This window comes from Dendroctonus ponderosae, unplaced genomic scaffold (genome assembly GCF_020466585.1).
Source record: "Dendroctonus ponderosae isolate FM_Combo_2020 unplaced genomic scaffold, Dpon_F_20191213v2 Dpon_F_20191213_3, whole genome shotgun sequence".
Lineage (NCBI taxonomy): Eukaryota > Metazoa > Arthropoda > Insecta > Coleoptera > Curculionidae > Dendroctonus > Dendroctonus ponderosae.
In genome coordinates, this window is record NW_026018508.1 from 15,103,849 (window position 1) to 15,114,446 (window position 10,598).

At 40.8% G+C, this 10,598-nt stretch overlaps 4 protein-coding genes across 5 annotated transcripts in view; 2 read left to right on the plus strand and 2 right to left on the minus strand.

Moving 5' to 3' along the window:
* Window positions 1-720: 720 nt before the first annotated feature.
* LOC109538721 lies at window positions 721-1,764 on the minus strand. Of its 2 annotated transcripts, XR_007281213.1 has the most exons (4): window positions 1,537-1,764; window positions 1,268-1,481; window positions 890-1,217; window positions 721-838 (listed from the first exon to the last, which is right to left on the minus strand). XR_007281213.1 is itself a non-coding variant. In XM_019906092.2 (3 exons), the coding sequence occupies exons 1-3, from the start codon at window positions 1,619-1,621 to the stop codon at window positions 971-973; spliced, it is 546 nt and encodes a 181-aa protein (XP_019761651.1). In that variant the 5' UTR covers window positions 1,622-1,764; the 3' UTR covers window positions 721-970. The 2 variants fall into 2 exon arrangements, 1 of the variants encoding a protein (XP_019761651.1); XM_019906092.2 differs by having other exon boundaries at window positions 721-1,217.
* Window positions 1,765-1,903: 139 nt separating this feature from the next.
* Window positions 1,904-3,783, plus strand: LOC109538589 (dehydrogenase/reductase SDR family protein 7-like). The gene is made up of 3 exons (XM_019905885.2): window positions 1,904-2,241; window positions 2,308-2,671; window positions 2,733-3,783. Exons 1-3 carry the CDS (start codon window positions 2,104-2,106, stop codon window positions 3,209-3,211), a joined length of 981 nt encoding a protein of 326 aa, XP_019761444.2. The 5' UTR covers window positions 1,904-2,103; the 3' UTR covers window positions 3,212-3,783.
* A 51-nt stretch (window positions 3,784-3,834) lies between these two features.
* On the minus strand, window positions 3,835-5,229 carry LOC109538590 (transmembrane protein 11-A, mitochondrial). The gene is made up of 4 exons (XM_019905886.2): window positions 4,861-5,229; window positions 4,585-4,802; window positions 4,418-4,530; window positions 3,835-4,260 (listed from the first exon to the last, which is right to left on the minus strand). Exons 1-4 carry the CDS (start codon window positions 4,887-4,889, stop codon window positions 4,087-4,089), a joined length of 534 nt encoding a protein of 177 aa, XP_019761445.1. The 5' UTR covers window positions 4,890-5,229; the 3' UTR covers window positions 3,835-4,086.
* Window positions 5,230-5,326: 97 nt separating this feature from the next.
* Window positions 5,327-10,598, plus strand: part of LOC109538588 (protein outspread) — an 86,060-nt gene continuing 80,788 nt past the window's right edge. Inside the window, exon 1 of the mRNA XM_019905884.2 lies at window positions 5,327-5,732. Coding sequence (XP_019761443.2) covers window positions 5,625-5,732 — 108 coding nt within the window. The 5' untranslated portion in view covers window positions 5,327-5,624. The remainder of the gene's footprint in view (window positions 5,733-10,598) is intronic.

Here is a 10,598-nt window from a genome sequence, read left to right on the forward strand (position 1 = left end):
TGAATTTAAAGCTGGATCCGCCCCTGTTTCACGGCCGGTCAAATCACATTTAGAAGTGTTTTTCGGGCTTTGAAGCCGTCCTCCAAGGGAATTTCTTCCTGACGTTTCGTCCACAACTGCGGTGGACATTATCAAAGGCGATGAGGCAGTGCGCGAAGTGCTTTCCGACTAAGACTGGTTGAACTACTGGATCCCCTGTCGTATTCATGCGGCCCGGCCGTCTGAGCTCATGCGTGAGGAGTGGGCGGGGCTTCAATGGTTTTGGCGCACACGCCGTTTGCCGCAAAACGCGTTTCCAATCTTCAAACAGCTTCACAGCCCAAAAAACATGTCTAAATGTGATGATATTTGTTGGTATTGGTTTTCTCTACCAACAGTTGGGTTTGTAGTGATTATTAAGGTAAACGTGTACATATAAGTTCCATTATTTAGTTAAGTTGGGGCTCTAGGTAGGTTTTCTAGTCGGTCAGTTCGTGGCTATAATGAACTATTTTGAACAATTTCGGTGATACCCAAACGATGTTGCTGTTTGAGCGTCTCATTTTCTTGACTGAAACTTTATTTATTTTCATTATTTTTAAATAAATGACACTATTCGCGAAATATGCATGCTATTTAAGAAGGCGTTTTTGTACCTTTTACTTTACTGAGATCTTCTTTTTGGAACGAAACACGCGCATGGTGCAGCTTGTTCTCTTTCTAATGCAGACCATTGCTGACTTTTCTTGTTTTACTCAGTTTATTTTAGATAGGGAAAATGTGTTGTTCCTCTTTGCGCGTATTCCGCGTAATTAGGGCGCAGATGCAAACGACAAGGTGCAACCTAACAATCTGATGACTAAATAACCTAAATTATAGCCGCCTTTTTGGTGCTAATTAAAAGTTTTACCTGGATTTTTAGTTGGCAGGTAGTTTTGTATGTGTCGATATAAATGTACATTTCTCTAGACAAAACAGTGTTTCACTAATCCTAATCAATTGTGCCCTGCTCTGATTTCCGTTCTAGTCCAAAGGTGGTGTTTTTGTCCTCCATTATTTTCACTTTGGAGACTTTTTCCTCCGGAACGATGTCGTGAGGGTGGCGGCCAAGCGAGCCCTTGCGATCTTCCGGTTTTATTTCAAACAACAGATCGACTTGAGACGGCAGGTTGTCTTTAATGTTGGGGCTGTTGGCGTTTTCGCTCAAATCTCTCATTCCATTGGCCGTTGTGGTGTATCTGTGAAAAACCCACCAGGACGATGGTTTTTTTCCAAATTAGTCACTCACGTTCGTATATTGTCTTCGTTGGACATTCGCCGATTGGCCTCATCTATTGCCCGAAGGGCCCTTTGGCAAACTGGATCATCATCGGCCGGCATGTTGAACATTAGGTTCCGAATATCGCATCGGAACACTTCCCTTTCGAACATTTCAATCGATAATCGATTGAAATCGTTGACTGGAATCACTTCTATGTCGTATCCTAATTGGTCAAGGGCCCCTACATGTCCGAAGGGCTTAAGTAGTTTATCGAGCAAGCAGAGGCGAAGGCTTACGGAATAAACCGTTGATTTTTTGAAATCTGTGGTCGATGATGCCGTGGCACTTGTAAGGGCCGTAGTGGATTGTTAAATAGGGCATTTTCTGTCGGATTACTCGACCAGTTTTGTGAAATGTCACGGAAATGTTAGTAAAAAACTTCGTGTAACTGGAAATTTGGAACGCAGCTGCCGACCTGTAAAAGCGAAGTCTCTAGCTCAGTTTCAAATAATTGAGAACTTTAAGTTGCATTGATAAAAACCCATCCAGCAAAGTACATTTTTTGATTATTTGAAAACGCCTTTACTCGGGGAGGCAATTTAAAAAATCGAAAATCCCGCTGCAAATGACCCGTCACACAAAATGGCAACGAGTGCAAATTGGAACACACTCCATCAAGACAACAGCCAATTGTCACTGCATTGTTTACAAAGTGGTGGAAACAGTCACAAAAATTGAACTTTAAACTAAAAGTTTGTTTCCTGCCTAAAGTGATGTCACCTAATAGTCCAGTGTTCAAAATCGCCAAAATATAAAGCCGCATATCTTTTGTTTTTATATTAGAACTTGCCATTGGAAACAGAATGAGCGAAATCCGGGCTTTTCTGTCCAACTTCAACATTGTTGGCCCCATTAGTTTAGCAGTCACTATCCCATGGATCATGTTCAAGATGTTCAGTGCTGCCTGGCTGAAGCAGGGCTACAATGAGCTGGTTGGCAAGGTATGCTCAGTTTGCCATCAAGCATAGCTCTGCTAGAAGGATAACTCCATTCCATCCCTTTTTAAGGTGGTTGTTATAACTGGGGCCAGTTCGGGCTTGGGCGAAGCCCTAGCACATGAGTTTTACAAGTATGGGGCGCAGGTGATTCTCTGCGCTAGACGTCGCCAGGAGCTGGAACGGGTTAGGACTGATTTGCTGCATTCCCAGTGTCGAGAAACAACTTATCCGCCCATAATAATTCCGCTGGATTTAAGCGAATACCACAATTTGCGTACTCATGTGGACAAAATCTTGTCTATCACTGGAAGGATCGACATCCTAGTTAATAACGGCGGTATATCGCAGAGGGGAAAAGCCAAAGACACGCTCATAGAGGTTGACCAGAAGATTATGGCTGTGAACTACTTAGGAACAGTGGCCTTAACCAAAGGTAAGGCTTGCACAGTGCACATCGTCAGGGGCTTCTTGATTAATGGGGTCTTTCCTCGCAGCAATTCTAGCAGATATGTTGAAGAAAAAGCGGGGCCACATAGTATTCATCAGCTCAGTTCAAGGCCTAGTGGCTCTACCAGACCGATCATCTTACAGTGCATCCAAACACGCCCTACAAGCCTTTGGCGACAGCCTTAGAGCTGAAGTGGCCTCTGAAAACATTCACGTTACGATCGTAAGCCCCGGGTACATAAAAACCCAATTGTCCTTAAACGCCTTGGTGGGAAGTGGCGGATTACATGGCGAAATGGATGCTACCACGCAATCTGGCTACACTCCCGAATATGCGGCACAGCAAATAGTTAAGGCGATAATCACCAAAAAAAAGGAAATGGTGCTGAGCACTCTTTTGCCGAAAATCGCCATTTTATTGAGACGGTATTTTCCGTTTTTGTACTTTTTGGTCATGGAAATGAGAGCCAAAAAAAGCACGCTTAAGGATTTGGCAGTGAACCAGGACAATCAGAAGAAGGAATAGGTTGATTATCTTTTCGTTGTCATCAAGGGTTTATTAGGTTGTAAATTGCCAACTGTTTATCGTAAAAACGGGGGAGGATATTCGGGTTTTTGCTTGCTTTTATGCCTGGGAAATATCTCCAAATCATCTTCAAACGATTTTTTTTTATTTCCAACTGCTGTAACTGTAACCAATTTGTGGCCACTTGGGGTAGCAATGTAGAAGGACGACAAGGTTTCTTTGCGCTATTGATTAATTATATTCTCCTCAAATAAATAATCTCAAACTTTGCTTTTTTGGCTAGTATCAGCAACAGCAAAAAGAAAAACCCTGTAAAAACGTCCTCGAGTATTATTCGATTAAAATATCTTTTGAACGACTGATGCCATTTATATTTATCTATGAATATACGTTTTTCTTCAGGAATGTAGTGCGTCGAAATGTGTATATATGGACGAACTTGACTAGTTTAACAGCGTGACCAAACTTGCATTTAGTAGAGAATTTCTAGTTAAATGTATGTATGTTTCTGTGTTATGGTAAATAGATAGTTTAATTTTGTTATTGGTGAAAATACAAAGGCTGCAGAACTTTTGCTTTCATCCCCACATCATCATTGCGATCACTCCAAATCAAAGCGCATGTTTTTAAGTAATATAAACTCTATTTAAAAATTCATTTTGCAACAATTGAGTACAGCAACATTTGCCCCTATTGGCTTCGCATGCCAACATACAACCCAATCAAATCCTACTAAGGCTGCCACAAATACTCTATAACAGTTAACAATTCTACGAGCCTTTGGTTTTTTTGGTGCAGGGAGATCATTTGCTGCAACGTAATTTGTAAAAAAGACCAAAAATATATCCTATGAACATGCTTCTAGCTAAAATCCGCTACTTTACTGAGGCATACAGTCGATACACGCACAAAGCGGCTGCAGTTAAGGATATTGTACAATGCAGGACTTTTCTACGCGTATCGTCTTTTCGAACTAAAACTACTGGAGACGCTGCTGTGATCACGCTGAGAATTGGAAGCCTTGCTAGTTTTCTTGGATCTTTTTCCACCTAAGAAGCGCATATTTTTATTCAGGACTTTCAATGCTCTTATAAACAAATTTCGACAGTTTTCAAGTGAATATGATGGAATTTTGGCTTGTGTTTCAACAACGGATTGACCAGGACAAGGGAAAATCTCTAAGGAAAGGTTGTTAGTGGAACTTACTTGATATTTAACGCAGTGATCGAACTGCCACAATGCTGTATACAGCCCGGTGCATAATACTGAAATTATTCCAAGAGGGGCTTGAGGTACGAAGGTTTGGGGCCAAACAAAGCCTGCAAGTGAAAGTGCGCTTCAATCCACCATCCCTCACAATCAGGTGGCCTTACCAGTTACTACACTGGAAAGCCCTCCAACTACAGCCAGTTTATGCAGAATATTTCCAGCAGTGATCCACCTGGCTGTCTCGTCGCCTAGTTGTGTGGGTTCGATGACAATGATGGCACAGCAACTGTCCAGGTATTTTTCCAGCTGCATTTCGAACAACTCCTGGGAGTTGGACCCATCGTAGACTTCCCGGATCACTGCTACATTGCTAGCGTGTAACCTAGACAATGGGGGCATAGTGTTAGTGGGGCTTTTGGGGGCTGTGCCAAAACCCTTACCGCTCCGTTCTATCACCGCCTCCATCCATGCTGTTATGTGACCGATTTAGATGAGCTCAGCTAAGCACTGATAATGGATTGTTTGCCGCTTTGGGATTGGAAACTTTGTTTGAATATGATAAATTGATTAAATACCAAATTGACATCCAAGAACATAACCTGGGTTTACTGGGACTGCGATGACATAGCAAAACAGTGCAACGAGAGGGCGTGATGTCCCCGAGGGAAAGTTGGGGCACATGCACGGTTTACCTATAAATAACACTTTGGAAAACAATGCAAATTCATAAATAACAGTTTGAGCTGACAGCGGTGACAATCGACAAGCACTGTGATGGGTTGACGTTACTGCTTCTAGCCGTGTATGTTCAGTTGCCTGAGAATGGAACCTAAAGTCGAGCTAAAATCAAGACAAGTCAGGCATGTGCAGACTGTGTGTATTCCGTATCAATTTTCCCATAGTCAGATCGTTGTCAAACTCAAAGATTCCAGCTAGCATGCCGTACGTTCGTCCTTTACGTGGATTTCAGTTCATGTCGAGCATTCGCGGTGTGAATAGAGGCTAGAAAAGATCGCTAGTGACTTGTTTTTTTCTGACAGTGGTGTTTACAAGTTGTCCGGACAACAGCAGTGCTTCATTGTCATTTTACTCACCAGCATGGCCCCGTCTGACTTTCGGGGATTGATTTTGAGTGAACGGGGGGACGGCTAATCTGCTCTCTAATCAAAATTCCCAAAATCGTCCACTTGAAGTGAAGTGCAGCATGTCTCAGTGCAAGAAATTCGCCCCGAATATTTTTCACAAGTCGAAATGCTCCAACTGCTTTCGACAGAAAGAGGAGCACTCGGCGGAGGCCTTGGAATGTAATCGGGTGAGTTCCAATTTTTGGCTCTAGTCCTAGAGGTATTCGACTGGCCCAACCACTTGTGGATACTTGCTACTGAAGATTATTCCAGAATTTTGTTTAATCTTCTATGACTGCGCCCCAAAAGGGAAAAGTTTGACATCGACTTGTGTCAACAGTGTTTTCTTGATGTCTGACAGAATTTTGTTTTTTCAAAAGTCAAAAAGTCTCCAAAAATTGATGAAAAGCGCTGAAAATCCCAATAATGGAAAAGCATTTTCTTAGTGGATGGTGCTGCTTCCAGCTCTCCAATTATTTTATTTTTTTAAAATCAATTGACGAAAAATACATCAAACTTGCCAATAGATGCACTGAAAACGCCAGAAATTTTCTAAAAAACAGTGATCCCTCAAAACTCAAACTCAGGTGCATGTCGCACTAAAAAAATGGCCAAAAACAACACAAAAAGTCATTTTTCGCAAAAAGATAAAAAATCACCACAACTCAACATAAAATGCGGCAAATTTGCAAATTAGTACCTTAATAGAGCAAGATTTCCTCTATGAAATGGCGATAATGCCCACTTTCCTTCACATATCAGTTTTGACTGGCAAATTTTCAAAAAAATACTCATACAAAAAAATAATTTTTTTCTTATTAAGCAATGCTAGAAGCAGGCCTAGAAATTAAAAAATCGCCAAAACCCAACGAAAATTGATGCAAATTGGGAAATTTCCACATTAATAGAGCAATATTTTCTATATTAAATAGCGTCATTGCCAATTGTGAATTAGATTTCAGTTTAGTCACGAATTTCTGAAAAATGTGACAACGTAACTTTTCCTTTCTAAGGAGCAATGCTCGGTCTGGCAATAAAAAAATGAGGCAGGCAGAGGCCTCATCGCCTTTGATAATGTCCATCGCAGCTGTGGACGAAACGTCAGGAAGAAATTCCCATGGACCACGGTTTCAAAGCCCGAAAAACATTTCTAAATGTGATTTGACCGGCCGTGAAAACCTTCACAGTCTAATAAAAAAATTGCCACAGCTCGACGAAGATTGTCGAAAATTTGAAAATTGCCAGATTAGTAAAGCAAGATTTTCTCTATCAAATAGCGTCAATCCAAATTCTCCATCTAATTTCACTTTTGACTGACGAATTTTCGAAGAAAATGGCTCTTAAACTTTTCCCTTATTGGTATGAAGGAATGCTCAGCCTAGCAATAAAAAATCGCAGCAACTCAACAAAAATTGACGCAAATTTGCATATTACCACATTAATAGAGGAAGATTTTCTCTATTAAATGGCATTAATGCCAACTTTCTGTATAATCCCAGTTTTGCCTGACGAATTTAAAAAAAATGACTTCCAACTCTTACCGTATAAGAAAGAATGTTCAGCTAAGCGATAAAAATTAGCCCCAACTTAACGAAAATCGTATCAAATTGCCACATTAACAGAGCAGGATGTTCTCTATTAAACATCGCCAATGCTATTGTTGCATTGACGAATTTTTGAAGGAAATCTTGAGGTTTTTTATAGCAGGCCCATAATCGGCTCGGTGATAAAAAATTGGCAAAATTGCGGTAAATTGTCACACATTTGCCTTTTACAGGATCCAATAATTGCATGTAGCAAGGCCCTTGGGGGTTAATTGTTGTTGTTAATTAAAGAAAATCGCAAACACTACCCAAATAATGTGGATAAATTGTAGTTAAGTGTACCTAATGTATAGGGTTGTAATACGTTTGGGTTAAGTTTGGGGTTTAACTAGGGGGAATGCAAAACGCCATTTCATTTCATGTACTTAATTGTTAGGTGATTTGAAATAAAGACTTATTATTATTATTATTATTTTAATAATAATCAAGTTAGCAAGACCTCGGATTCCCGATGAACCGACTCGTCGATCGATTACCAGACCAGAGCCAGTTCAATATCACAGCCATTTACGTCCACCTCAAATTAACAAAAAAATCTTTGACTGACTTTGAAGGTGATTCGGCTTGCAAAAGACGCGAAATACTTGGCTGCCACAAAAAGTATGCCCATATAAGACCAAGTGGTATGGTAGATCTATCGTGCTTTCACATACAGTTGCGAGATTATCTAGAATTTATGTTAATGCCACATATACAAAGCAAGTTTGGATTGTTTATTCGAATATTCTCACTTTAATCTGCTGTTGTGTGCGTTTCATTGTGGGAATGCCTTGAAATGGTGACAAAAAATCACCGTGGTCAGATATATTTTTCGATCAGCGCTCGTATATTGGGCTAGCGAGACAAAGACCCCGTGGTTGCCATGGGGATTGATGTGTTACTCTCACTCCCGCGCGTTGGCAGGATGATAGTCAAATGGATTCGCCCCCGCTTGAATGCGTCATTGATACTACGAGGGGCGATTGATTGCAAAAAAGGCGTCGCGTGATTTTACATCTCGTGGTTGTTCACGAATCAACTGTTTCCTTCTGTTCTTATCCGCCACCTTGCAAAGCGTTTTTTACCCAGCTACCGTTTTCCGACGTTTCATGTAAAATTTATAACTAGGTAGTTGATTTTGCTTTTCGCTTAAATGGGGGGTGGGCGACTGGAACTAGATGTAGACAAATAAGTTGTACCAGTGATGTTGTGCGGTCAGCAGTCGCCAGTCCATAATTGCTGAAAAATGCGAGTAAGTGTGTTAACATATAATTATGCATTGTAAAGTAACACCTCCTCGCCTATCGAGTACAGTTAAAGAAACCTACAAGAGGACAGATTATCTATTCGTGTAGGTAGGCCAGCGGGTAATCGTCTAAAGTAAGCGTTTCGATAAAAATTATTTGCCAGCGAATCCTTGACACCGTTTCGCAAATTGATGCACTTCCATCGTTTAAGAGCCCGAAAACCATTAAACAAAGCGACTTTTTCAAATTGAAAAATGCCCATCGGCAAGGTGTGGTGCTATCGATACTCACTATCATACAAATTGGAAATTATTATCGTCGTTCCCAACTAATTAGCTTCTCTTCCCACACTGGAACTTTATGAACGATCTGTTTTGGTTCAGGTTGGCAAAGTTATGTCCTCGGTTATGCCACAGTTGTCGTGCAACGAGCAGAAGATGAATTATTTCATCAATAGTCGTGAATGATTTGTGCTTGAAAATTACGATCAACTCTTTCCACTTTCTCAATTGTTTGGCACCGGAGTTTTGTGATGAGCAATTTGAGGAATGAGGCAAATTAGGGCAAAATTTGTTGGGTAATGCGTACAAACTTCTGGAAAGTTTGAAAGCGACCTATCTTCAAAAGGGTTGAAAATGCTCAATGATTCTTTCAGACCTTTTTTATAGCCTGCATTGAGGATTTTCTTTGGGTCTTTGGATTTAGCAGCACTTCCAAGCCTTCTCCACTATATCTCCTTCACACAATAGTCTTTTTTTTGATAGCTCTTTTAAAAAACTCTCTTTTTCAATTGTTAGCGTCTAAAGAGGTTTTCTCGTTAAAGTTTAAAAGCATATTGCCAGGCAGGTTTTTCAGACAATAATGAAAATAATACTTCCTAATACATCCCATGAGCCGCGTTTGCATTGTCTTTAGCGACGATTTTATTTGTGGAACATGAAGCCGCCTTTCTTTCGCCTTTTACCCACGGTCTACTAGCAGAATGAATTATTTAACAATCGGGGTATCCCACAAATCTATTATTCATTGTTTCTTCCGTCCATCGTCATTGGCATAGGTCGGCAATCATATTTACCAGTTATATAACATCTAATTGGCAGAACTGCCGTCTGTAAAAGGACAAAGAGGAAATGCATAAAAGGAGCTTGATGGCGGACTTTTCATATACTTCATGAAATCATCTTTAATCATTCTGCTGTCGCTTCACTTTGGGCAACTGTCTTAAAGGAAGTCATCAATCTTATGAATGTCTGTATGAAATTCGTGGCCAGGCACTCATTATGGGTGGTTTTCGTGATTTTTTTACTCTCTTTTATCAACTGATTGTAACGCGTTATTTGTCCATTCAATGCTTAAGGTTGATTTTTCCCCCGATCCCTACGCAAAACCGCAACATGCTCGACTAGATGAAGCCCAGTGAACAAATCTGAGCAATTGGCGGGTCTTGACGGATACGAAGTCGAATTTTCGGGATGTAATCTGACGACATTAAAGGCCAGGACAAGTCGTAAAAATGTGAACCGAAAAACAAATCGCTCGCAAAATCGTAACACATGTCCGAGATAGGAACGCGCTTACGTGCACGGCCTTTGGCTGTATTTTATCGGGCATCCACAAGAATGGCCTGAAGCCATCGGAGCCAACGTGAGTGAACAGTTAGGAATGCGCCTGCTGCCATGCCACAGAAATGTGTTATTTGGATTCCGGATTTTGTTGGGGGTTTTTTCCTTGTCGCGATTTTCGGGCGTCTTTTCGACCCATCTAACAGACGACGCCGAAGAACTGGCCAAACGAACTTCTTCAGCAGGAACACAGTGTTGAGGATTACATTTTAGTTCTAATAGCGGCCGAGTGTCCTCGCAGGACTATGAAAATTTCAAGTTTAGTTTTTTTTTTTTTAGTTTTAAATTTACGAATTTTTAAAATAGAGAGGGCGAAAACGTCAATTTTGAGACCAGTGTCCACTAGGCTAGAAATAATCAGGATCTTCGGCGATTTTCTCGAAAATTTCTGCACATTTAGAGTCGAGTGTCTTCTAATAATTGTGAAATTTCAACCTGCTACTTTCTCTAGTTTGGAATTGAGGATTTTTTAAAGGAGAGAGTGCACTTATACGTAAACATCCATTTTGAGACCAACATCCGCTAGGCTTGAAAAAATCAGGATTACCGGCGATTTTGGCGAAAATGTCAGCTTTTGTAGAGTCGACTGTCCTTTAAGGACT